At 37.8% G+C, this 23,992-nt stretch overlaps 1 protein-coding gene across 1 annotated transcript; it reads left to right on the forward strand.

Annotated features, from left to right (window-relative positions):
- The first annotated feature begins 756 nt into the window (after window positions 1-756).
- LOC145797978 (zinc finger BED domain-containing protein RICESLEEPER 2-like) lies at window positions 757-1,675 on the forward strand. Its single transcript, XM_082885421.1, has 3 exons — window positions 757-815; window positions 912-1,428; window positions 1,649-1,675. Exons 1-3 carry the CDS (start codon window positions 757-759, stop codon window positions 1,673-1,675), a joined length of 603 nt encoding a protein of 200 aa, XP_082741547.1.
- The last annotated feature ends 22,317 nt before the right edge of the window (window positions 1,676-23,992 follow it).

Below are 23,992 nucleotides of genomic sequence, written 5' to 3' on the forward strand. Positions count from 1 at the left end.
CTTAATTTATTTATATTCATTCAATCCATATTATTTTTATAAAGGTTAAAAATGTCAGATGTTAACTCTGAAGCACCAGTTAACTCTGAAGCACCCGTTAACTCTGAAGCACCCGTTAACTCTCAAGTACCATTTGAGAGTGACGCGTCACAACATTCATCGCCAGCTACGAACACACCTACAAACTCATCGTCTCCCCTCTCTAATCAACATGTTATTGATTTAGAAGAATCTAATACTACTTGTGGAGGAACTAAAAGAAAACCTAGTATTGTATGGGAACATTTTAAAAAACAACAAGTCAATGGGATGTGGAAGGCAATATGTAATTATTGTAATAAGCATCTTGGAGGTGATTCAAAAAATGGAACTAGGCATTTGCATAATCACCATAAGAGTTGTACTAGGAAAAAAGTGATGGACATGAGGCAAAAAGTGTTAACTAACAACTTTAGTAGAGAGATTCCAAAAATGAATTCTTATATCTTTGATCAAGATTTTGCTAGGAAAGAGTTGTCACATGCCATAATCTTGCATGAATATCCCCTCTCTATCGTAGACCATGTTGGTTTTAAACGATATTCAGCAGCACTTCAACCATTGTTTAAAGTGCCTTCTCGAAATACGATAAAGAGTGATATTTTAAAAATTTATGATTATGAGAGGGTGAAGACATTGAGTTTGGTGGAGCATAATAAAAGTAGGGTAGCAATCACAACTGATATGTGAACTGCTAGCAATCAAAATAAAGGATTCATGGTTGTCACCACACACTTTATTGATGATTCATGGACATTGCAAAGTCGCATTTTGAGGTATATTTTTGTAAATTTGCAAATCATTTAAAAATTCAATCTTATTCAGTTCAATTTGCATGTTATTAATACTTGTTTATGAATATCATATTTTAGGTTTATTTATGTTCCATGTCCACACACAAAAGACGTTCTTTGTGATACTTTGCTTGAGTGTATGATGGATTGGAATATTGATAGAAAAATCTCGACTGTTACTGTTGATAATTGCTCCACAAATGATGCCATGATTACCATGTTGATGGATAAGTTAAGTAATTCATCGCTTTTGTTGGGTGGTACTTTGTTTCATATGCGTTGCTGTGCGCATATTTTGAATTTGATAGTGAAAGATGGATTGGATGTCATACGAGTTGGTGTGGAGAAAATTCGAGAGAGTGTAGCTTATTGGACAGCAACACCAAAAAGAGTAGAAAAATTTGAAGAAACAGTCAACCAATTGCGTATTCCACATACCAAGAAATTAGGACTTGATTGTGCAACTAGGTGGAATTCAACGTACTTGATGCTTCAGACAGCCTTATTGTATAAGGATGTCTTTTCTAGATTGAAAATTAGAGAGCCCCAATATAAGACTGTGCCAACTGAGCAAGAATGGGAGTTTACTAAAGAGGTTAGTGGGAGGTTTAAGAATTTTTTTTCTATTACTGAGTTGTTTTCTAGTACAAAGTATCCCACAGCCAATGTTTGTTTCCCAGCTTTATGTGAGATTAGGATGACACTGTCTCAATGGCTCTCTTGTGAAATTGAAGTGATCAGAACAATGGCATCAAAAATGGTGGAAAATTTTGATAAATATTGGTTAGTGATACATGGTGTTATTGGGGTTGCAGTTGTACTTGATCCTAGGTATAAGATGAGTGTATTGGAGTTTTATTTTAAAAAACTTTATGGAGACAAAGCTGAAGATGAAGTTGATAGGGTTCGTTATATTTGTTATGATTTGTTGCAAGAGTATCAGCACCGAGTTGGTGTGGAGACCGATGTTGGTGGTGACTCTTCTGCTCATCCAGAAATTGTTACAGAGACCCTTTCAGAATTTGATTTGTTTGTTAGTAGAAAGAGAAGTAAAAAAATGAAGAATGTAAGATCAGAGTTGGACCATTATCTAGAAGATGATGTTTTGCCAAGAACTTCAGGTTTTGATGTTTTGAATTGGTGGAAAGCTAGTGGACCAAAATATCCGACCTTACAAGCAATAGCTAGGGACATTTTAGCTATTCCTGTATCCACTGTTGCTTCTGAGTCAGCATTTAGTACTAGTGGAAGGTTGGTGAGTCCACATCGTAGTAGACTTCATCCAAACACATTAGAAGCATTAATGTGTGCACAAAGTTGGTTGTGGGGTGAAGAGATGAAAGGTATTATTTCATCCAATTTACATATTATTATTTCACTTTTTATTATTTATATTATCATGGAATAATTTCACTATTGAATTTATATTCTTTACTTTTTAGGAAATTCAACATTGGAATCGGTGGGCTATGCAACTATATATGATGATGATGAGATCGATTCAGATCAGTCATGTGCCACTTTTGTGTTAGTTGTCATCTTTTTTGTTTTAATTAACATTTTTTACATTTTATTATTAATATTAATTATTTGTTTTTTTTTCTTTTGTTATTTAACAGGAATTCAAGTTGAAGGAGATGATGGAAGTTGTGTGATTTGTATGGGTTTGAAGAAACAATGGATTTGCCTTTTTATGTTGTAATGGATATTTTTTTTTATTTTTAATTTCAATTTTTGGGTAACCTATCCTTTGCGGGTTGTGCTTGGGATTAATTATTCTCTTTGCTACTTGTTGAATTTTCTTGTGTGTGGGCTGCTGGACAGATATTTTGTTTATTGGCTGCTGGATTTTTGCTACAGGATGTTCTCAATCAGTGATTAGGTAGTTTACAATCACAGGATGTACACCCAATCTTTACATTTTTAGTTTACAATCAGTGATTAACTATTTTTGCTACAAGATGTTCTCAATTAGTTATGGATGTTCTCAATCTTTACAATCACAGGATGTTTTGCTACAGGATGTTTATCAATAATTATTCTCTTTCTTTTTTTTGTTTTGTTTTGTTGTGGCTGAGTTTTAATTAATTAAAAAAATGAAGCTATTAGGGGTTGATATTCCAACTGAAAAATTCCAAAATTTATACATCCAGTAGTGAAGGGTGATTGAGAATGTTTATTAATGTTTACAGATTTTTACAATAAAAAAAAAAACCGGGGATTTTTCGGGGTCGGGGATCCCCGATCCCCGATCGGGGGCGGGGATGGGGCCGGGCTATGGGTCCCCGTCGGGGATCGGGGACGGGGACGGGGGGGTATTATTTTCGGGGATCGGGGACGGGGGGGGGTAGTCCCCGGCCCCGCCCCGCCCCGTTGCCATTCCTAGAAAGAACAACTCAACCAAAATAGTTGTTTTACAGCAGGATTCACCTCCACTTGGTATAATCCATATGATATACAGCTTGCCGACGGCATCCGTTATACATACAATTCAGTCGCATCCTAACCACCAAAAGCAAATCACACCAGCGAAACGGCCCCATGAAGCTGCGAATATTACTTTCGATGATTCTAATTTGGTCAGCGTAACGCTCCCCCACAATAATCCCTTGGTCATCGAATTACACGTAAATCGATTCACCGTTGAACGTGTCCTCATTGACCAGGGAAGTACTTCGGAAGTTATGAACTGCAAGACCTTCGTCAAACTCAGCTTCACTGAGTCGGACCTGTCTCCAGCTTATTATCTGTTATTCAGCTTCAACGCTAATCCAGAATATCCGTTAGGCAAAATCACACTAGCAGTTCGGACAGGCTCCCGATCAGTGGATATAGAATTTTTGGTCGTCAAGCTTCCTTCGCCGTATAATCTCATCATGGGACGAACTTGGCTGCACACTATGCAGGCCGTGCCAAGCACCTATCATTAACTACTTCATTTTTCGAATGAATGCGGCATTGAGCAAATTCGAGGTTCCCAGAAATCAACGCAGGCATGCTATCTTCATGCCGCAAAGACACCAAGAGAGCTGGAAGTGAATTTAATTAAGGTGCCGGATCGGGAGGGCCTCGACGATGTTGGATGGCTCCCAAGTGAAAAGGCAACCGGAGCCCTGGATCGGGTTGAAATTGACGGGAGTCCTAACAAGTTCTTCATGGTCGGCGCTTCCCTGAATAAAGTCGACAGGTAAGAGCTAATTTCCTTCTTACTCGACAACCTTGATGTATTTGCATGGTCACCTTATGAGATGCCGGGGGTGGATCCAACTGTGTCCCAGCATCGCTAAAACGTTGATCCCAAATGTAAGCCGATTATCCAGAAAAGCTGGCGTTCAGCCACGGAACACACTGCTGCAGTTGTCGAAGAAGTTGACCGGTTGCTTGATGCCGGGGCAATCCGCGAAGTGACCTATCCTACATGGCTATCAAATACTGTGGTTGTAAAGAAGAAAAACGGAACATGGCGTATTTGTGTGGATTTCACGAACTTAAACAAAGCTTGTCCCGAGGATTGCTTTTCCCTCCCTAGAATAGACCAGCTCGTAGATGCAACGGCATATCATCAACATATGAGCTTCCTAGATGCATACAGAGGCTACCATTAAATTGCCATGCATCCGGAGGACTAAGACAAAACTGCATTCCTCACCCCAAGAGGAACCGATTGCTATAAGGTTATGCCTTTCGGACTAAAGAATGCGGGGCAACCTACCAAAGATTAGTCACTGCCATGTTCAAGGAGCAACTCGGCCGTACTATGAAAGTATACATCGATGATATAGTGGTCAAGTCCAAAGAAGAGCAAACCCATCTAGCCGATCTGGAAAAGACATTCAGCATTCTTCGCAAATATAAAATGAAGCTGAACGCTTCCAAATGTGCCTTTGGCATTGGATCCGGCAAATTCATTGGCTACATTGTTAATCACCGCGGAATCGAGGCCAACCCGAGGCAAATCACAGCAATTCTAGAACTTGGCTCTCCTCGGTCGGTCAAGGAGGTTCAGAAGCTGATGGGAATGGTCGCCGCACTAAACAGGTTCATCAGTTGTTCCACAGATTGCTGCCAACAATTCTTTTATACCCTTTGGCAAGGTAAAGCTTTTGAATGGACTCCCAAGTGCGAAGCCGCTTTGGATGGCTTGAAGACTTACCTCCGATCAGTTCCACTCTTGACAACACCTTTGGTAGGTGATCCGCTCATTTTATATTTGGTAGTTTCCGACCGGGCTGTCAGCGCCGTACTATTAAAGGAAGAACTAGGGGAACAGCGCCAGTTTATTATGTGAGCAAAGCAATAGTTGACGCCGAAACACGTTACCTTCCGTTGGAAAAACTCACCCTTGCTCTCGTCATGGCAACAAGAAAACTAATGCATTACTTTCAGGGGTATACCATTGCGGTACTGACGGACTACCCCCTCCGGTCAGTACTCCGTAGTGCAGAAACATCAGGGCGCATTTCAAAATGGGCTCTCGAACTTGGCCAGTACGATATTCAATTTCTGCCCAGAACCTCAATCAAGGGGCAAGTGCTCACTAACTTTATGGCCGAATTCACCGGATGTCTCGCCAACTTCAAGTTTGATCAAATTCAACCTAAGCCGAACTAGAGAATTTACGTTGGGGACATTTGGCAGTTGTATTGTGATGAATCATCCAACTAATATGGCAGTGGGGCGGGTGTAGTGATCATGGCTCCCGACGGGGCAATAATCGAGCAGGCTGTCAAACTAGGTTTCAAAGCATCGAACAATGAAGCCGAATACGAAGCATTGTTGACCGGCTTACGAAATGCACTTTTTCTTGGTGCTCGGCGTCTGCTTATCTTCTGCAACTCAAAACTAGTCATCAACCAATTGAAGAGAGAATACGCAGCCAAAAATGACTGTATGGCAACTTACATAAAAACGACAAATTCTTTGCTGGCAAAATTCAACCATCATGAATTAAATCAAATAGCCCGGGATCAGAACACATGCGGACACCCTGGCTTGCCTGGCCTCCGCTATCAACTCAGAAATTAAACAGATAATTGAAGTAGGATTCATCCCTGAGCCGAGCATTGCCCCCTCAGAGTCAATTCAAATCAATGTCATAGAATCAGGTCCAAGTTGGATAGACCCCATCACTGCATTTCTATCTTCCGAACAACTCCCAACGGACAAGAAAGAATGGCACAAACTGCGAAACAAAGCCTTGCGATATTACTTAGATCCATAAGGAAAGCTCTACAAAAAGCCCCTTTTCTGGTCCATACCTAGAATACGTTCATCCGGATAAAGTGGATGAACTCTTGACTGAAATACGCGAAGGTAGTTGTGGTGCCCATTCTGGCGAGCGTTCTTTGGCTTATCGAGCTATAACACAGGGGTACTACTGGCCAACCATGAGAGCTGATGCCGAGTGTTACATCAAGAAATGTGAACAGTGCCAGAAGTTTTCCCCTCTAACCCATTTGCCTACTGAGGAGTTGAGCTCAATCACCAGTCCTTGGTCGTTCGCTCAATGGGGGGCTTGATATCATCGGGCCATTGCCTCGGGCCTCAGGGAACAAGCAATTCTTGATTGTCGCGACAGATTACTTCACAAAATGGGTCAAGCGGAGGCACTAACACACATTCGAGACACTGATGTTAGGCGTTTTGTATGGAAAAATATCATAACACGATTCAGTATTCCAAGAGCGCTCATTGCAGCACGTATGGTATTTGGCCCTATTTCTTCACCCCGACTTATCCACAGAGCAATGGTCAAGCTAAAGCCTCCAACAAAGCCATCTTAGACGGCATCAAGAAGAGGCTTGAGAAAGTAAAAGGCAGATGGGTCGAAGAATTGCCCAGTGTGTTGTAGGCTCATCGCACTACCCCGAGGCGATCCACTGGGGAAACGCCGTTTGCTTTATGCTTTGGAACCCAGGCAATCATCCCCCTGGAGATCGGCCTCCCAACCTTGAAATCGAGAGTTTTTGATATGGGCCGAAATGACATGCTGTTGGCCTTGGATTTGACTCTAATTGAAGAACGACGAGACCATGTCCTTGCATCCATGGCACGGTACCAGCAACAGCTCACTAAGTTATATAATCAACGTGTTCAGCTACGCTATTATACACCAGGAGAATTGGTCCTCAAGAAAGTACTTCCCGCTGCCAGGAATCCGGCTGACAAAAAATTAGGCCCTAACTGGGACGGCCCCTATCAGATCAATTCAATCGCAGGAACAGGGGCATATTGGCTCAAAGACATGTCTGGGAGAAGTCTACCACATCCTTGGAATTCCATGCATTTGCGTAAATTTTATCATTAACCCGACTTGTGGGGCGTGATAACTTGTTTTGAATGATCGTCGTGTATAACTTTCGCTTTTATAATGCAAGACTTCTTATCAATGTGAAATTTTAGTTCGACAAATTAAAAGCCTCCGGTTTCGAAGCGCCCTTCATGAATGACACGATTGGCCAACACAAAAAGCCTCCAAATTCAGAGTACCCTTCGTGAATGACACGATTGGGCTGAATAAAGCCTCCAAATTCGGAGTGCACTTCGTGAATGACACGATCGGCCAACACAAAAAGCCTCTGGATTTGGAGCGCCTTTCATGGCATTCACTTTGGGCTGAATAAGACTCCGAATTCGGAGCGCTGTGGAAATCACGGTTGGGCTGAGTAAGCCTCCGAATACGGAAGCACCCTTCGTAGAAATCACGATTGGCCAAACCAATAAGCCTCCGAATTCGACGCTCTTTTCGTGAATATTATGATTGACAAGTATAAACACAGTTAACGAAAAATGGAGGATAATCGTAGCTGAATTTATAAACATAAGTTGCAATAGCATGCAAACATTTAAAATAATGTTTCATTGAACTAATCGATAATACATAATTTGGGTCATAAACAATTGAATCCGCTTCCGTCATCGGTTTGTTCCCCACAAAAACCGCAAAACTTAACGGGCGCGGCATCACACTAGTTTCTTCTCTTGAGCGTGGTGGAGGGGAGTTGCCCCATTGCTGTTTTTCCCTCCTGGGAGACCTACTTCGATGACGTGGGGCTGGCGTTTTTCACGCTCCCTCGACGTCCTACTCCCCGTGCGCGTAGGCTCGCCACCTCGATTCATCTCTGCGTTCAACTCCGCCAGTGTTCTCCCTTCTCCTCTGCTGTTGTAGAATAATCTTCTTGCCATCCGCAGCTATCCACACTGCTCTTTATTGGCTCTGAACGCAACAATGGCCCCTTCGCGCGCCCAACACCCATCCCATTTATTCCTTACGGGTGCAACACCCCCAAGGCGACCTCATCAATGCTAAAATTTAAAACTTTTCGCCAGATTTGATCCGGCTCTCCTTGGCCAAATGACCAAAGGTCGAGGCCTTGCGCCAATCCGGATGTGTGCCTCGGCCACTCCATGAACTAATAGCATTCGGTGTTCATGCATTCGCTGGGGCAAATGCAGATTCATTAATCAAATTAGCCAAGTGCCCAGAATTGGCGCCGATCATCTCATGTGCCCCAGCCGCTCCATGAACTAATAGCATTCAGTGTTCCAATTCATGCATTCGCTGGGGCAAGGGCAGACTCATTAATCTAATCGACCAAGTGCCCAGAACTGGCGCCAATCATCTCATATACCCCAGCCACTCCATCAACTAATATCATTCGGCGTTCCAGTTCATGCATTCGTTGAGGTAAGGACAGATTCATTAATCTAATCGGCCAAGTGCCCAGAACTGGCGCTGATCATCTCATATGCCCCAGTCACTCCATGAACTAATAGCATTTAATCATCTCATGTGCCCTAGCCACTCCATGAACTAAGAGCATTCGACGTTCCAATTCATGCATTCATTGGGGCAATGGCAGATTCATTAATATAATAGGCCAAGAGCCCAAGCCTAGCACTGATCATCTCATGTGCCCCAGCCGCTCCATGAACTAATAGCATTCGGCGCTCAAGCATTTGCTGGGGCAAGTGCAGATTCATTAATCTAATTGGCCAAACGTCAAGGCCTTGAGCCGATTTACTCGTTATTTTATCGAATATTCATGTACCTTTCCCAATTGTCAACTGCCGATTCGTTTGTTTATTCGGCTAAATAACAAAGACAAGCAGAGGATGTTTAATTGATTCAGTTAATTTGTCCGATGTTTAATTTACTAATATGCCGCAGACAGAAAAGCATAAGGAATTTTCATTAATAAATTGAAGACAAATAGTATATGCAGTAAACTGAAAAGCATATGCAATTTTCATTAATAAATTGAGTATAAATAGTAGTCATTTTACACATGAAAATTTCCTTACATTTAAACTTCCAGTCAAAGTAAAGAAATAAAAATCTACTAACAAAACCTACAAACGCTACGCATCTACGTATCACCCTAATCAATCTTCAGGGTCAGACTCCAGCGGCTCAATGTCTACCTGCTTGTATGGAATCGGTTGCGCCAATGTCACATTTACGGCAGTGAGGGCTTTGAGCAAGCTGTGTTTGAAGCCCCGATTCTCGAACTTGGGCACTTCCTCCACATAATTTTCCAAGGCGGCGTCCTTCCCAGCTTGGAACGCTTTGGAAATCTTGGAGTCAGCTATTTCCTTTGCCTTCCTCGATTCTTCCAAGTCGGTTTTCAGTTTGGCGATCACCCCCTTGGCTAAGTTGAGTGCGTCTTCGCTTGCTTTGGTCCTCTCTTTGGCAGCTAGCCTTAGTTGGTCAGAATTCCTGGCACTCTCGGCTTCGGAGTCAGCTCTCGCACGTTCCTCCGCCGCTTTCGTTGCCTCGGAATCGGCTCTTTGAGAGGCTTCCACAGCCTTGCTCTTTTCATTTTCAATTTCAGCTTTCAACAAGCCGATCTGTTCTATAGTGTCATGTTGACGGCAGCCGATTTCGGCTATCCTTCCCACCGTCTACAAAACAAGGAAATAGAGTTACAAAAAATAAAAATAAAAATAAAAATAAAAATAAATAAATATATATATATATATATATCTAGGCGAAGAATGCAGATAAGGCAAGTAATGTACCAATAAGGCTGATTGAGCGGCAAGTGCAATTGACAGTAAATCTGGCTTTGCCCGAAATGTGGCTCTGTCAACTGGCAAGGAAATTGAGGAGGCCATGCTCAAGGCCATAGCCGGGTCTTTCAAAGCCGACGCATCAGAGACAATCGGCATATTCCTTATCTTTGGTTGAATAGTGAATGGAATAACCAAGTCCAATTCCTCAATGCGCGGCCGTTTATCGATTTGGTCCTCACTAGAGACAACTTCTCGCTAGGCGGGGCGCTTTTCCCCCCTTTGCTCAGCCTCCTGATCCCCCTATTCAACTTGCTCCGTCTTGGCCATTTCGGTCTGAGACGTTTCTTCCTCAATAACGGGCAGAGAAGATTCAACAATAGCAGCGGGTGGAGTTTCCGATCAGATGGCCTCGACTCTCCTTCGAGCAGCCATCCTTTCGGCATTTTTCCTTCTGGCAAGTTGAGTGAGCGACTTCCCAGCCATATTCCCAGGATACGCGCCGAGAAGGTCTCCTAAGTCTGTAAAAATATCTCCAAATGAGACGTCCCCTCAGCCTGAAATTGACGGAGGGTTGGATGAATTGAGGCCGGCTTCCTCAAAGGTCAAGTTTAGAGCCTCAGCTTCCGACTAGTTCGGTTCTTCGACAGCCTTTTCGGCTACTTGTTCTTCCACCTGCTCCGAATCGGGGGCTTCCAAACCAATCTGCCTTAGGTTTCTAATGTTGGAGAAGATAAGGGCCGTAAGCTGCTGTTCGCCCCTCGAAGTTAGAATGTTGTCTGCCGCCGAAAACGTTGTGTAAGTCAGCTCGTATCTGAGAAGAATGTTGGCTGCCCTCCCTTGTTTCTGAAGGCTTGGACGGCCAAAGAATTGGAGTGCGATTTTAATTTCCGCAAGTACGGCGTCGTCTGCTGAAGCCAAAACTTTCTTCAAATCGTTGCCTGCACAAATAAAAGGATAAGTACATAAAAGGAAAGCCGAATAAATATATAATAATAAAAAATAAGGAGCTATACGGCCACCTGGTTCGTCTCTTTGTCTTGGCACGGGATCCAAGCGATCTTCACTCTCGCCGAATTCCCAGTTGCCTCGGACAACGACCATTACATCGTCAACACGCTTGCCAGAGATAGCAAGCATAGTCACTAAGTGATGGTCGGTATCCTTGGCCCTGAGAAAATAGCGTCCCTGCCGGCCAGAAGATTTGGCCAAGGCATAGCAATGTCGAATTGTAGGTATACCAAGGTTAATCCTAAGGCGTCGGTTCAACTCTATAATCCCCATTATGATTCGGCAAAAATTTACATTAGGTTGGGAAGGGATTAAATCCTAATAGCGAAGAACGGCCCTTAAAAATGGGTGAAGGGAAAAACGGACTCCGCCCTCAGCAATTGATAGGAGAGGAAAGATGATTGTACTTTCATCAGCCCTCTCCATATCAATGGTTCTGTCTGTCACCAGTGACAAATGGATGTCGTCGGGGATGGAATAGTGGCGTCGAAAATCAGAAATTCGATCCACAGAAAGGAGTTCTTTCAAGTGTTACGCCATCCTAGTTAGCCTAAGGATTATGCAAAACTAAAAATAAACAAGGAAGTGGGATTTGAAATGAAGAAGAAGAGAACTTACAAGAAGCAGAAGAGATAATGAGAGACAAGAGGAAGTCGCAAAGGTCGCAAAATTGAGGTATATAGAAAGGCAAACCACAAGCTTTGAGTATTCAAAAAACTTACATTCGAAGGGACAACTTAGCTTCAAATCACATTAAATGAAGAAAGCGTACGAAGAGGCGGGAAGATGTAATGATGACTAAACAACGTGTGTTCTGACATGCGTTGGAATGGCGTTAACCGCCATTCTTTTCTTGTCTTTTCAAGTTCGAAACCAAATATGCCATTCGAAACCAAACATGCCGATTAACTGGCATTAATAGGATGTTTGAGGGGCAATTGTGGGAGTCGAATATTGTTAGAATACGTGCAATATAGCCGAATGACAGTATGAGGACAGCTGAGGAGGGAATTTGTATTCGGCTCCATCCTGGACGATCACAAGACCGAATAGACTAATCGGCCGAAGAACCAGTTGAATAAAAGCCGTATAAACAAACATGCAATGGATTGAGGGTGGGCCCGACCCTGAGGCCCAAAAGAAAAATATAAATAGAGGAGCATCAGCCAAAGAAAGGGAGGTGAGAACAAGTAAGATTAACTTGAGATACAAGCTACTAAGAGAGTATACACTGACTTATCCGTCGGAGTGCTAATTCCGACACCCCCGACCGGAGTGTTCATTCCTTTTCAGGTGACTAGCTGAGGATCAAGAGCGTCCTACAGTATTAAGAAAGTATTTCCAAACCACTTCTTCACAAAGACATAAACCCCGCTACTTGTATAGCTTTCCGGTTGAATGATTCACTACTATGTCCTAATATTCAACAGCTATGCTTAGTAAATTCAAGTCATATTTCATTAACACGTAAATAACATGTAATTGAGTAAGGAAGAAAAAACTGAAGTGTGTTTTACCTGTTGAACCTAGTTATGGAGCTTCTTTTTTTTTTTATTACACTTCACTGTACTTGAGATTTAAATGATTGCACTTTGCAACTTTAAGTGATTCCGTGTAAACAACGTGGGTGTTTGAGAAGTGGGTTTTTATGTAGATTTTTTTAGTTGTAGGATATTATTAGATAAAAAAATTTTGGTGTTTGGGAAGATAGTTGGATTTTTTTGTGGTTAGATGTGATGTTTGTGAGAGAAAAAGTGAAATGATTATGGGATTGGATGTGATATTTTGTTTGGATTTGTTTTTTTTGATTTTGTAAAAAGTTTATCTTTTAGTGTAAAAAATCAAAAAAAACCTAACACACAAGCTTCCCAAACACCACATGGCACATCTTATTTTTAATTAATTTTTTTCTACTTTCCTCCAATTGTTTTTTATTTTTTTATTTTTTGCAATCTACCTAAATGGATAATGTTGTTATTATTATTATTAGAGGTAAGAAATTTTGTAATTTTTATTGTAAAAGTTAGATTTTTATGATGTGTTATGTCATTTTGTGATAAAAGTTAAAAATAACAAATTTATGGCATGTATCCTGAAGTTAGAAATGACAAATTTAATTATGTTACTTTATGTTAAAAATTAATACATTTACATATATATATTGGTGGTGAGTAAAAAATTATATTTCGTATTTGTTGTAAATTTTATAAGCTTTTGTGATGTTCTTATGAGATACATATCATATATCTTTTTTTGGATAAAATACATTTGTGGTATTTTAAGTATGTGTTTTTGTCATTTTGATCATTTAAGTTTCAATGCTGTCTTTAAAAGTTTCAATTCGAGTCAATTTTGTCTGATTGCAAACAGATTGTCTAAATAATGAACCAAAAGGGTAATAACATACACACATGGCGTTTAAAGTATGTGTTTCTGTCACTTTGGTCCATAAAGTTTTCATTTGATTAAAAAAAAAAAAAAAAGCGCATAACCTTCCAATATTAGGGACATAATTGACAAAATGGATACTTAGGGACAAAAATAACATAACATAACATATATTTTAGGGACAATAGTTGAAATTTATAATGATTTCAATAACGATTCAAACAATAATTTGAAATTAGACTAATTTGACTTAAATTGATAAATTCATGAACAAAATTCACAAAATTATTAAAATTTAAAATATTAAAGTGACATAAAACACATATTTTAAAGGGAGAGACATACGTTGATCGGATATTGATAGCCCTTCGATTAGAATATATTTTTGTTAACAATGTATTTTTATTTAATTTTAAATTATTATTTAAGTTTTAAAATAATTTTTAATTATTTATGCACGGTAGTCATTAATATTAAGATTAACACATTAGTTTTGTTATGATTGTTTTTGTTAAAAGCAAAAACTACACCATTTGAAAGGAAGGCAGAAAAAAAAAAAGAGATAATTTTGGTTTTAATATTTTAAATTGAGTTTTTTTATTTTTAGTAAATATTAATAAAATCTTAAGTAATCTTTTAATTTTTTTTATATGCACCTTACTTAAATATATCTAAAAAGTAAAATATTTGTAATTAATAAATACACAAGAGTAAGAAAAATATATTGAACCTTTGTATTTTTTTTTTTATATTTTTGGTATTTAATAAAAATTTTAAAGATTTTTTTACAAATATTATATATTTACATTAAATGTTTCTAAAAATTAAAAAAATTATTTAAAATATTAAAAAAATTAATAAAATTTAAAAAAATATAAAAAATAAAAAAAAAATTAATTTTTTTTTAAAAAATAAATCCTAAAAATCATAACCAAACATCTCACGCTTTCACTGGAATGATTTTTAGGATTTATTTTTTTTAAAAAAATAATTTTATTAAATTTTTTTAATATTGCAAGTAATTTTTTGAAAGGCCCAAAAAAAAAAAAAAAGCCATATAATATTGGCCCTCTTTGAGCTTGTTGGAATTAAACATGTGTTAATCCTCGGGTCCAAGGTTCAAGGGTTGGGACAAAGAAGAGAAGACCCAAAAAAATAAAATGAAAATAAGGTAGCATTTGATAGAGTTTTCTAAATATAATTTAAAAATAGAATTGTATTTTGAGTTTGTGAGTTTTTGAATTATTATTTGAGTGTGAAAAATTTGTTTGGTTATGAGTTTTGAAAAAAGTTTTGAATTGAGTTTTGGAAAGAGTTTTGAGTTTTTGAAATTAGAAAAGTTATTTAATTCAAAAACTTACAACTTATAACCAAGCACATAACCCAAAATTCTATTCAAAGTTCATATAAAAATTAAAAAAAAAAATCCAAAAATATTTTCTGTTTACAATATAAACATAACAGGTGCAAAAAAAAAAATAAAAAAAAAATAAAAAACCGAACACTGTTTTGGTCAACCGGCTGAAAGTCCGGGTTAGCCAAATTTTCCCGCCCGGAAAGGAGTTTTCAAAAATGGATGTGAAATTATAATTTGAAAACTCAAAAGAAATACTACACTTAGAGCATCCGCAGCAGAGCCCTTAAATCACTCTCTTACCTATTTTTGGAGTTGGAGCTCCCTTTATATCACCTCATCAGCTCCCTGATAAGCCACCTTAAATTAATATTTGCTACAGTGACTCCCTATTTGTAGGGAGTCACTATAACTCTGTCACACCCCGAACCCGCCCCTAAAAGTTCGGGCATGACCACTTCAAAAATGGACACTTAACTCGATGTATATAAGATATGGGGCCTGAACAGAAGCATTTAATCTTATATAACAACGTACAAAACATCCATTGAGCCATCGCTACTATGCCAGGATCACAAACAGAACATATGGCAAATAGACATACAGAGACATGCCTCGAAAAATTTAGCTATGTACACATACAGATACAGACCCAGCCCTCAAGATTGGTGTATAACAGAAACATTGGAGGGTAAAAGAATTATATACACTTTAACCTTAAACAGACCATCAGGGTACAAAACTAAAAGCTTAACAAAACTCTGTAAAATAAGCTGCCTTCATTTTGGTGCCTGGACACTCTGAGGTTGACCAAGGAGGAATGGAAGCCATGGGTTAAGACTGACCTCCAGGTGGAGCGCCTACAGAAACAGACATAGCATAAAGTGAGCCGGGCTCAGTGAATAGTAATACATAAATAAAATGATGCTTAACTTGAAATATAATACATGTCAATGCAATAGTCTGATTCTGTGCTAAGTACATAATGGCCTTAGGCCCAATCTTGCAACATAAACTTGATGGCTATAAGCCCTTGAAATGTGGTGGCACGAGGCCCTTGAAACATTGGCATAAAGCCCTTGAAACTTGTTTGACCTTGTAGTATATTCAAACTTGTAACATATACTTGAAACACATCTGAGTATACTTGAACTTGTAACATACTGGAAACATGCCTGAAACATACTTGAACATCATTCATTAATTCAAACGGAACATATTATAACTAGAGCGTTTCTTGTTGTATCATGTCATTATCGCACGCTTAACAATAAGAGACTAATTCACATTCTCATGAGAGTCACATAATAATGCTAAACTTTGCACTTATATCGTAGATTCTGAATAACTTCTAATTCATAAGCAACATAGTAAAATAACTTCAAATTCATATGGATACACATCTCTACTCTTATATTTACTCAGAATCTATTCTTCAAGAATGAACATAAATCCTTTTGGGTAAATGACTTAATTCACGTGCTCTATTAATCAATAGTATACACCATTGTTTAATCGTTCTTATATGTTAACATAGTTGCCTTGCCTTGTAATTAATAGAGTCTTAATGGTAACCGTTACATCATTCCCACGAGTTGACATAATTAACATAAAGTTAACAGGATAAAGTAAGCACATTTTCATTAGATTACAGATGACTTTATCGGTTTCACAATTCCACAGTTCGGCCCTTGGCCTGAGGGGTTCACACATTCACGATAGCCTTTAGGTTTCATAGATTCACAACTTATCACATCGGCCTTCGGCCCTTTGGATTCACAAGTTCACAAGTTTGGCCCTTGGCCTCATAGCTTCATAATTTCACAAATGGCCCTTGGCCACATAGGTTCATAGTTCACAAATGGCCCCTGGCCACATAAATTCACAAGTCGGCCCTCGGCCTCATAAATTCACAAGGCGGCCCCTGGCCTCATAAATTCACATATACATAAATTAGCTTTTGGGTTTCATAGGTTCACAATTCGGCTCTTGGCTTCATAGTTTCACAATTCACAATTTGGAAATTCATACTTCACAAATGGCCCTCGGCCACATCGTTTCATATTTCACAAGTTGGTGATCCATATTTCACAAATTCGATATGCATATTTCGCAAATCCTTTTTGATGTTTCCATAATTTCACAATGTTCCTCATATAGAATACACCTTTGATGTTACCATAATTTCACAATATTTACGTAGCATACATAACATACATGTCAACATAATTCTTATGACGAAGATCATAACGTCAATAACAATAATCGTTAACGGTTAAAGATACATCGAAGTACTACTACTCACAGTGCTACAACGGAGTGCTTGGCCCTCCTGAAGTGTGCCCTGTACACATATATAACTTAGTCATTAGTTCTTTTTCCTTCCTTCATTATTCTTCACAAGCCTACCATTATCCATCCATTATACCACAATTTCCTCCATCTCAATATATCTATATATAGAAATAGAAGATTACCATTCTTGCAAACACAATATGGAATTTATAATCAATCACCTCGATTTCAAGATAGGAAGGAATTGTATGGACATCTTCCACATTTTTCCAAAAATAAATCATTCTCTTGATTTTAATAACTAAGCAAGCCCACAAGTATTTAGCAAAATAATTTGGGATTAACCCATTTTGGAAAACTCCACATTTAGGTCACAAAAATCAAAGTCAACATAGTCAATACCATCTCACATAATCACTACAATTCAACATAATCAACATGATTCAACTCAACATCATTAAATATAATTTAACATAATTCAAGAGGAATTCTTAAATTCCATTTCAACATTCCATAACCGAGTTTATGTCATCTATATCATTAATAAATCATTTCCTCCAATTTCCTTCTCATTATAACATGATTTACATTGCTCATAACAAAATTCATTCGCAAATTTTAAACATAATTTTCAAACATAACCAAATTCCAATTAAACTTGTACATAGATAATTCAAACTACCAATTTCATGATTCAACTTTTAATTTGGGCCAAATCATTGATTATCATCAAAAATCAACCTAGGGTTTCTAGAAAAACCTAGAAATTTCAAGAAAACTTCAAACTTCTTAACCCATTATTTTTTCTTCCAATTTTCCCCTTGATTACATATCCTAGGTTCATAATCCATAATCTAAACCCAACAATAAAACCCCAAATTCTTCAAATCCGAAATCCCCAAATTTCCATAATATAACCCTATATGCCCAAAATGTAGATTTTGCATTTATATACTCCAAAATACCAAAAATCTATCTATTTATGTAAGCATTGAAGGAGAACTAGGACCCCTACCTCAAGATTGAAAGCAAGGAAGCTAGGTCAAGAGCATCACTTCAAAATTCCAAAATCCAATCGGTTGAAAATGTTGATCTTCACTTGTTCTTTATTGTTGATGCAAAATCCATGGTTGATTTGTTGATAAAAGTGGAGGAAATCAAGGTTTTTAGGGCTAAGTTTTCGGACATGGAAGAGGGGAGAAGAAAAGAGGAAAAGAAAATGTAAGAAATGGTCCAAAAATCACGTTTTTGAGCTGCTGTCCCGCACAGCCCGCACGTGCGGCGCTATTCCCCGCACGTGCGACTCTGCTTCCAGTACAGATATGAAAACTTCAAACAGGTATAACTCTCTCATCGGGACTCCTTTCTAGGTCGTTCTTGTGTCCAAATTGAAGCCCCAGAAACAAGCTTTCCAATGGTTCCAACCTCACATTCAAATTCTAAGTATGGAAGGAGAAAAGGGAAAAAGAGTGACGGCTGGTCAAAAATTCAAACTCAAATTCGGGACTTTTTATCTAATCTTATCTATATATCTTGTTAAGGCTTCGATCAAGGTTCCAAACATCATCCAAGGGTCCTCAATTATACTATTTAAAGTTCACTTGCCAACCCATCAATATCAAGAGTCCGACAACCATACAAATTTTAAGGTGACAGACACCACTATATATCAATCCAATGTAGATTTAAAATTCGAGTCGTTATAAACTCCCTCATCTCTGATAGTGGTCGTCCATTCAGATGTCCTAGACGAGTGATTTGGGCAAAACTTGCTTCGCCGGTCGTCCACCCGGATGTCCAGTTGATCTATCTCCCGGACATCCGACTGGTTGACTGGCCGGTTGACCGCCCATCATTGCTTTGCTCTGTCTGCTCTCCATTCTTGTCAAGCTCTTTATTATGATCATCATATCTTTTTCATTTGGGTCATTGTTCCAGAACAACAGAGGCAAAGTTTAGGGCTCAACAAAGGCTTCATCAAAGCTACGTGGTGCAAAGGGTCTGACCTTAAAGGCCCTCGTAACCACAACTGTTGCGGTTGAACCCTTTCACAGAATTGCTTAGAGCTGGGAGTCCAAGTTGAAGCTCCATAATTACCATATATATATATATATATCCAAGAACAACAATACAAAAGTCACCACAAACTTGTATATATAAAAGACGAGTTTGATTTGAACAGATCAAATTAGAACGTAGAGATATGGAGTTTAAAAGGGAAAGTGAAAGAAGAAAATGAAAAAGTGAAAGTATAGGAATAAAATATTTTAATAATATTTTTTAAAAAAAATAAGAAATTTGATGGAAAAAGTAAATAAAAACATAATTCTTAAAGAGTTTGTTCACCACATCCCACATCATACGACAGTATGCTCACCACATCCCAATCGAACGGACAATGAAAGACACTAATTGCATTGGTACACGTGTCGCTATGGTGAGGGCTTTCGTGGGCGACCCTCTCCGTGGGCTAAAAGATGACGACAATCGTGGCTGACATTTGATAAATTGTTTCAATATTTATACATATTTCAATTACTTATGTTTTAATGTGGTTTGTTTTGGTTTGATAATGTGACAATATTATTTTGTGATTTTGCGTATACGTTTTTGCAATTTGTTTTGGTATGGTCCTAAGGTGCCAATTATTCATGAAAAGCCAAGGTACAGGCTTAAAGGGTTGGTACACCAAGTCATGAAGATAACATGATTTTGGAGGATTTTTATAAGCCAATAGTGGCTAAAATAGAAAAATAGTCCCTTCTTTCAAATGATGTTAAAAATCTATTACAAAATAATGGTGAGAACATACTTGGGGGGCATATTTTTTGCCAAACATGGCAAATAGTGCCAAGTCATTAATGGTTAAAAAAGAAAAACAATCCCTTCTGACAAAAAATGATGAAAATCCATCACAAAATGATGGTGAAGATTTACTTAGGGGGTAATTTTAAGTCAAAGATGGTTAAAAATTATGAATTTTGGGGGCATAATTTTAGACCAAAAGTGGCTGAAAATTATGAACAACCCACGTTTGTTTAATTTGAATTTTTTGAAATTGTTAATTTTGTCAAAAGTTTTGGTTTTCTAAAGCCGTTTGATATTATGGTTTCTGCTACTCAACGACCACCATGGATTTGTGGTTCACATCAAAAGTTGATTTTGATAATTTGGTTAACAAAAATATTTTATTCTTATAAGTTTGATGCAGTACAAAAATACATAAAATGGCCATATAAAAGACACTACTCGGCCAAATAGTGGCCAGTGGTTTAAATTCAACATGAAGTTTGAAGGTGTTGATAAATCGACAGAGGGCCAACTAATTATGCAAAAATTGACAGAAGAAAGAAAAAGACAAAAATTTTGTCGACTAGTTTGTTAGAAGAGCCACTGCCAATATTGATTGAAGTGAAAGTATGACAGTGATACCTTAAACAAGGAACACTAGAATGATGACCACGTTGAACTCCACAAAAAAATGTTAATATTTTTTTGTTTCAAAATTTTTGCTAAATGTTATGAGTGTGGAGATACGCCTTGTTTTAGTAAGTATGAGTGATTCCATTCTTAAAGAGTTAGGGGTATTGTTTGCACCATAAATTTAGTCTCGTTGTTTCTGGCCTGTCGATTATGGCCAAAATAGTTTATGAATTTTAGTAAATATGGATTGTTCCAAATGTTGTCTTTTACATCATTTAAGGTAAAATTCACTTTTACCTTAAATGAGGAGGGCATTGTTTGCACCCATTTTTGCTGGTTCCTATCGACAGATGGACCAGTTGGGATACGACAGGTGGCAAAATCAAGTGAGGGTTCAACAATTGTTTAAGGGGGTAAGCAATTTGAGAGAGATTGAGAATGTGCATTAAACAATGCAGATGATGGAGCATTTTTTGGCTAAGTCGTGGGCTTAGTGGGTGACTTGCAGAGGGAAACATGAACAAGGTGGGATTTTTCTCTGTCGAATGAAGGTTGAAAGGACCTAGGGACATGTTGTAACACCCTGGAATAAAAGACATTAAACTACCCACCATATTCATTAAATAACAACACATGAATAAGTAATTATCTTCCATTAGTTCCGATTGATTGCACAAAAGAATAACATATGCAGATACACATTCACAAGCCTAACCCTGAATCTATAGCATATGTTACATAATAGAGAAATAGAATGAAAGTTAAACAAATAACAAATGCCCTAAAGGCTTACAGCTTTTCAAGAGAGTGCTTGGTTGCAACAAAATGGATTTAAATCCAATACAGTTAAAACCCTAGGATTGTATAAATAAATTCAACAAAATAAACAAAATGAAACTCTTACTTCCAAGTACTCCCAAGCTATTGCCTTGGTGGAGGCATATCATCAACACCTAAAAATGGTTTTTCCACATAAGGTCGGCCAAAATCCAGTAGAAATAATCCAACACAATATATAAATCTTAACAGAGTTATAAGGTGAGTGCATATGCAATGCTCGTGCCAAAACATTTTATATTTCTTTCAAACCATGCAATGCCAAGCTTATATCTTAAATCATGATATCATTTCATTTACAATAGAAAATAAGGCAATGAATACAATACTGTGAATCTCTAGGACGTGTCTGCAAGTAGCCTACAAGCACTACAAAATTGTCATTTTTACAGGTATTAATCGAAAGGCTTGCCACCTAACTGCATGGATTTTTGATCTTTCACGAAGGACACATAGGCCAACTTAATAACACAACTACACTCCTACCCAAATTCACCAAGGTATTCACTACTTTTTCTCAAAACAACAACATTTTCAAATATGTTAAATATGCAACAAATGCTTAATGCCATGGATGAGAAAATAGTTTCAATTCCCTTAATTTTCATGCAATTTCTACAACAATCATAGTTATCCTCCACCGATAGTCCAGAACAAATATCTCTAAATAGATAATTAATTTCCATAAAGATAAACTTTCCAAATTCCAAGATGTAAGTGGTAAGACATACACAACTCCACCATCCTCATCAATATCAATCCAATTTCACATTTCCAACATCAATTCCATTATTTATACAAAATTAACATTTGATATATTTAGGGAAAAATCCCATTTTTTTTCCAAAATCAATTCCATGTATCAAAACCAACCATTTTATCACAACTTATGTAACGATCCCGATTTTGACCTGTCTCTTGTGGTGTTCCGGGCTCGGGTTGGTATGGTTTTGAACGGTGTTACGAATCTTAGTTTCCCTTTGTATTTCCCTTAGTTTTGGTTATCGGGTTATAGTGGTGTGTTTGGAACAAGTAATGTCTCCAAACCTTTAGATGCGAATCAAACTCGAATTGTGCCTTGCCGAGTTGTATCGGAAGTTAATTCTTTTATGTTTTGCCACTTTGTTGAGTATGTCAGGGGTCGAGTCACCATATACAACTTACGGGGGGTTGAGCTACCCGGTCAGCTTGCCGAAGCAAAAATGCAAAATGCATTTGAAGTTACTTGTCCGCTCGAGCGGCCGTTTATGCTCTCGAGCAGAGAATGTTTGGTTCCAGAAGTTTGACCTGTCTGCAAAAGTACTGGAAAAGTGTATTCGACGCTCAAGCGAGGCTTTCCACGCTCGAGCAGACCATGTTATATCAGTTCGTGAATCTGATATTTCATATCACTTTTGTATATATCTCTTTCTAAAAACATTTCCTCTCCATTCTCTCTACATTTCTCTACACAAGCTAGATCAAAAATCTTGATTTCTCAATATCCATTTGAGTTTTGTCATTGCTTCTTTATCAAAGTGGGTTATCATCTTGAGCGCTTCGTTGTGTGCGGTGAAGATAAAGTTTCGGCACCGTTGATTTTGGGGTTTTATCTCATTTCTTTTTCAAAACTCGAGGTAGGGATTTTCTTAGAGTTATATATATATATATATATATTGCAAGATCGATATGACTTTCGAAATCATTTTTGAATAGCTTTGAAAATTGATTGTTGATTCAAGAAGTTTAGCGATTTTGAAAGCGGGTTTGTCTTTTGTTCTTTTAAAATGATCTTATGGGTTTTGATCTTCGTTGATTGAAGAAAAGATAATTTTGGAAAGTTTTTTTTCAAAAGATTTGAGTTGTATAGTTTTGATAAGAAAACCTAGAATTTGTGGATTTTTTAAAAAGAGACTGGAAATCCATGAATGATATTGTTATACTTATTTTGTGTGTCAAAATAAATAGATGTTTGAAAATTTTCTTATTTATATTTATATAAATGATGAATTTTAAGGAATATGAGAATTGTTATTCATTTTAAAAATTATTGTTCAAAACATTGAAATAGTCTTGAAATGACTAATTATTGAGGATACTTGAGAAGAGGAAATTGTGTAATTCCTTGGATGATGAATTGGAATAAAAATACTTATATTCATTTTGTGTTATTGGCATAACAATTCATTTGATTACATTAAATTTTGAAAGTTGATTTGAAAACTTGCATTGAGAAAAGAATGTTGAGAAACAAGTTTTTATGGAATGGTTTTGGAGTAAATACATTGGCAAGTCTTGATAGGTGGTGTAGATGATATTGAATAAGTTGGCCTGAGAGTCTGGGGTGAAAGACCGAAAACCAGCGCGGATAGGTGTTGAACCTTCCGGTTAATACCGGTAAAAATGACAATTTGGTAGTACTTGTATAGTCTACTTACAGAAATTGACCTAGGGATTACCAGAGTCGTATTTACTGCCCTTGAAATAAATTATTAAGTTTTGAACAATTGAAATTGCATGATATCATTGAGCATGATGATTTTCAAAAGATGAAAATGTGATTTATTTTCAAAAAGGACATAGCATGGCATGTGCATTTCATCTCTTGAGACTTGTATAAAATGTATATACTTTGTTAAGAATTTCTTACTGTGCTTTATGCCCACCCTACGGGATTTTTGTGCAGGAAAAGATGTGGTGATCTCACCTAACTAGGGTCGTGGAAGTATGTGTGTTGGGAGTATAATACTCTCATTTTGCTGTGATTCTGTGTGTAAGCCAAGGGCTACGTTTGTGTGGATTTGAATAACCATTTTGTGTAACCAGGTTCAAACCTTGGAAACTTGTAAACCCTTGGGAG

The sequence above is a fragment of the Camellia sinensis genome, chromosome 8 (assembly GCF_055761805.1).
Source record: "Camellia sinensis isolate YWXY chromosome 8, ASM5576180v1, whole genome shotgun sequence".
Taxonomy (NCBI): domain Eukaryota; kingdom Viridiplantae; phylum Streptophyta; class Magnoliopsida; order Ericales; family Theaceae; genus Camellia; species Camellia sinensis.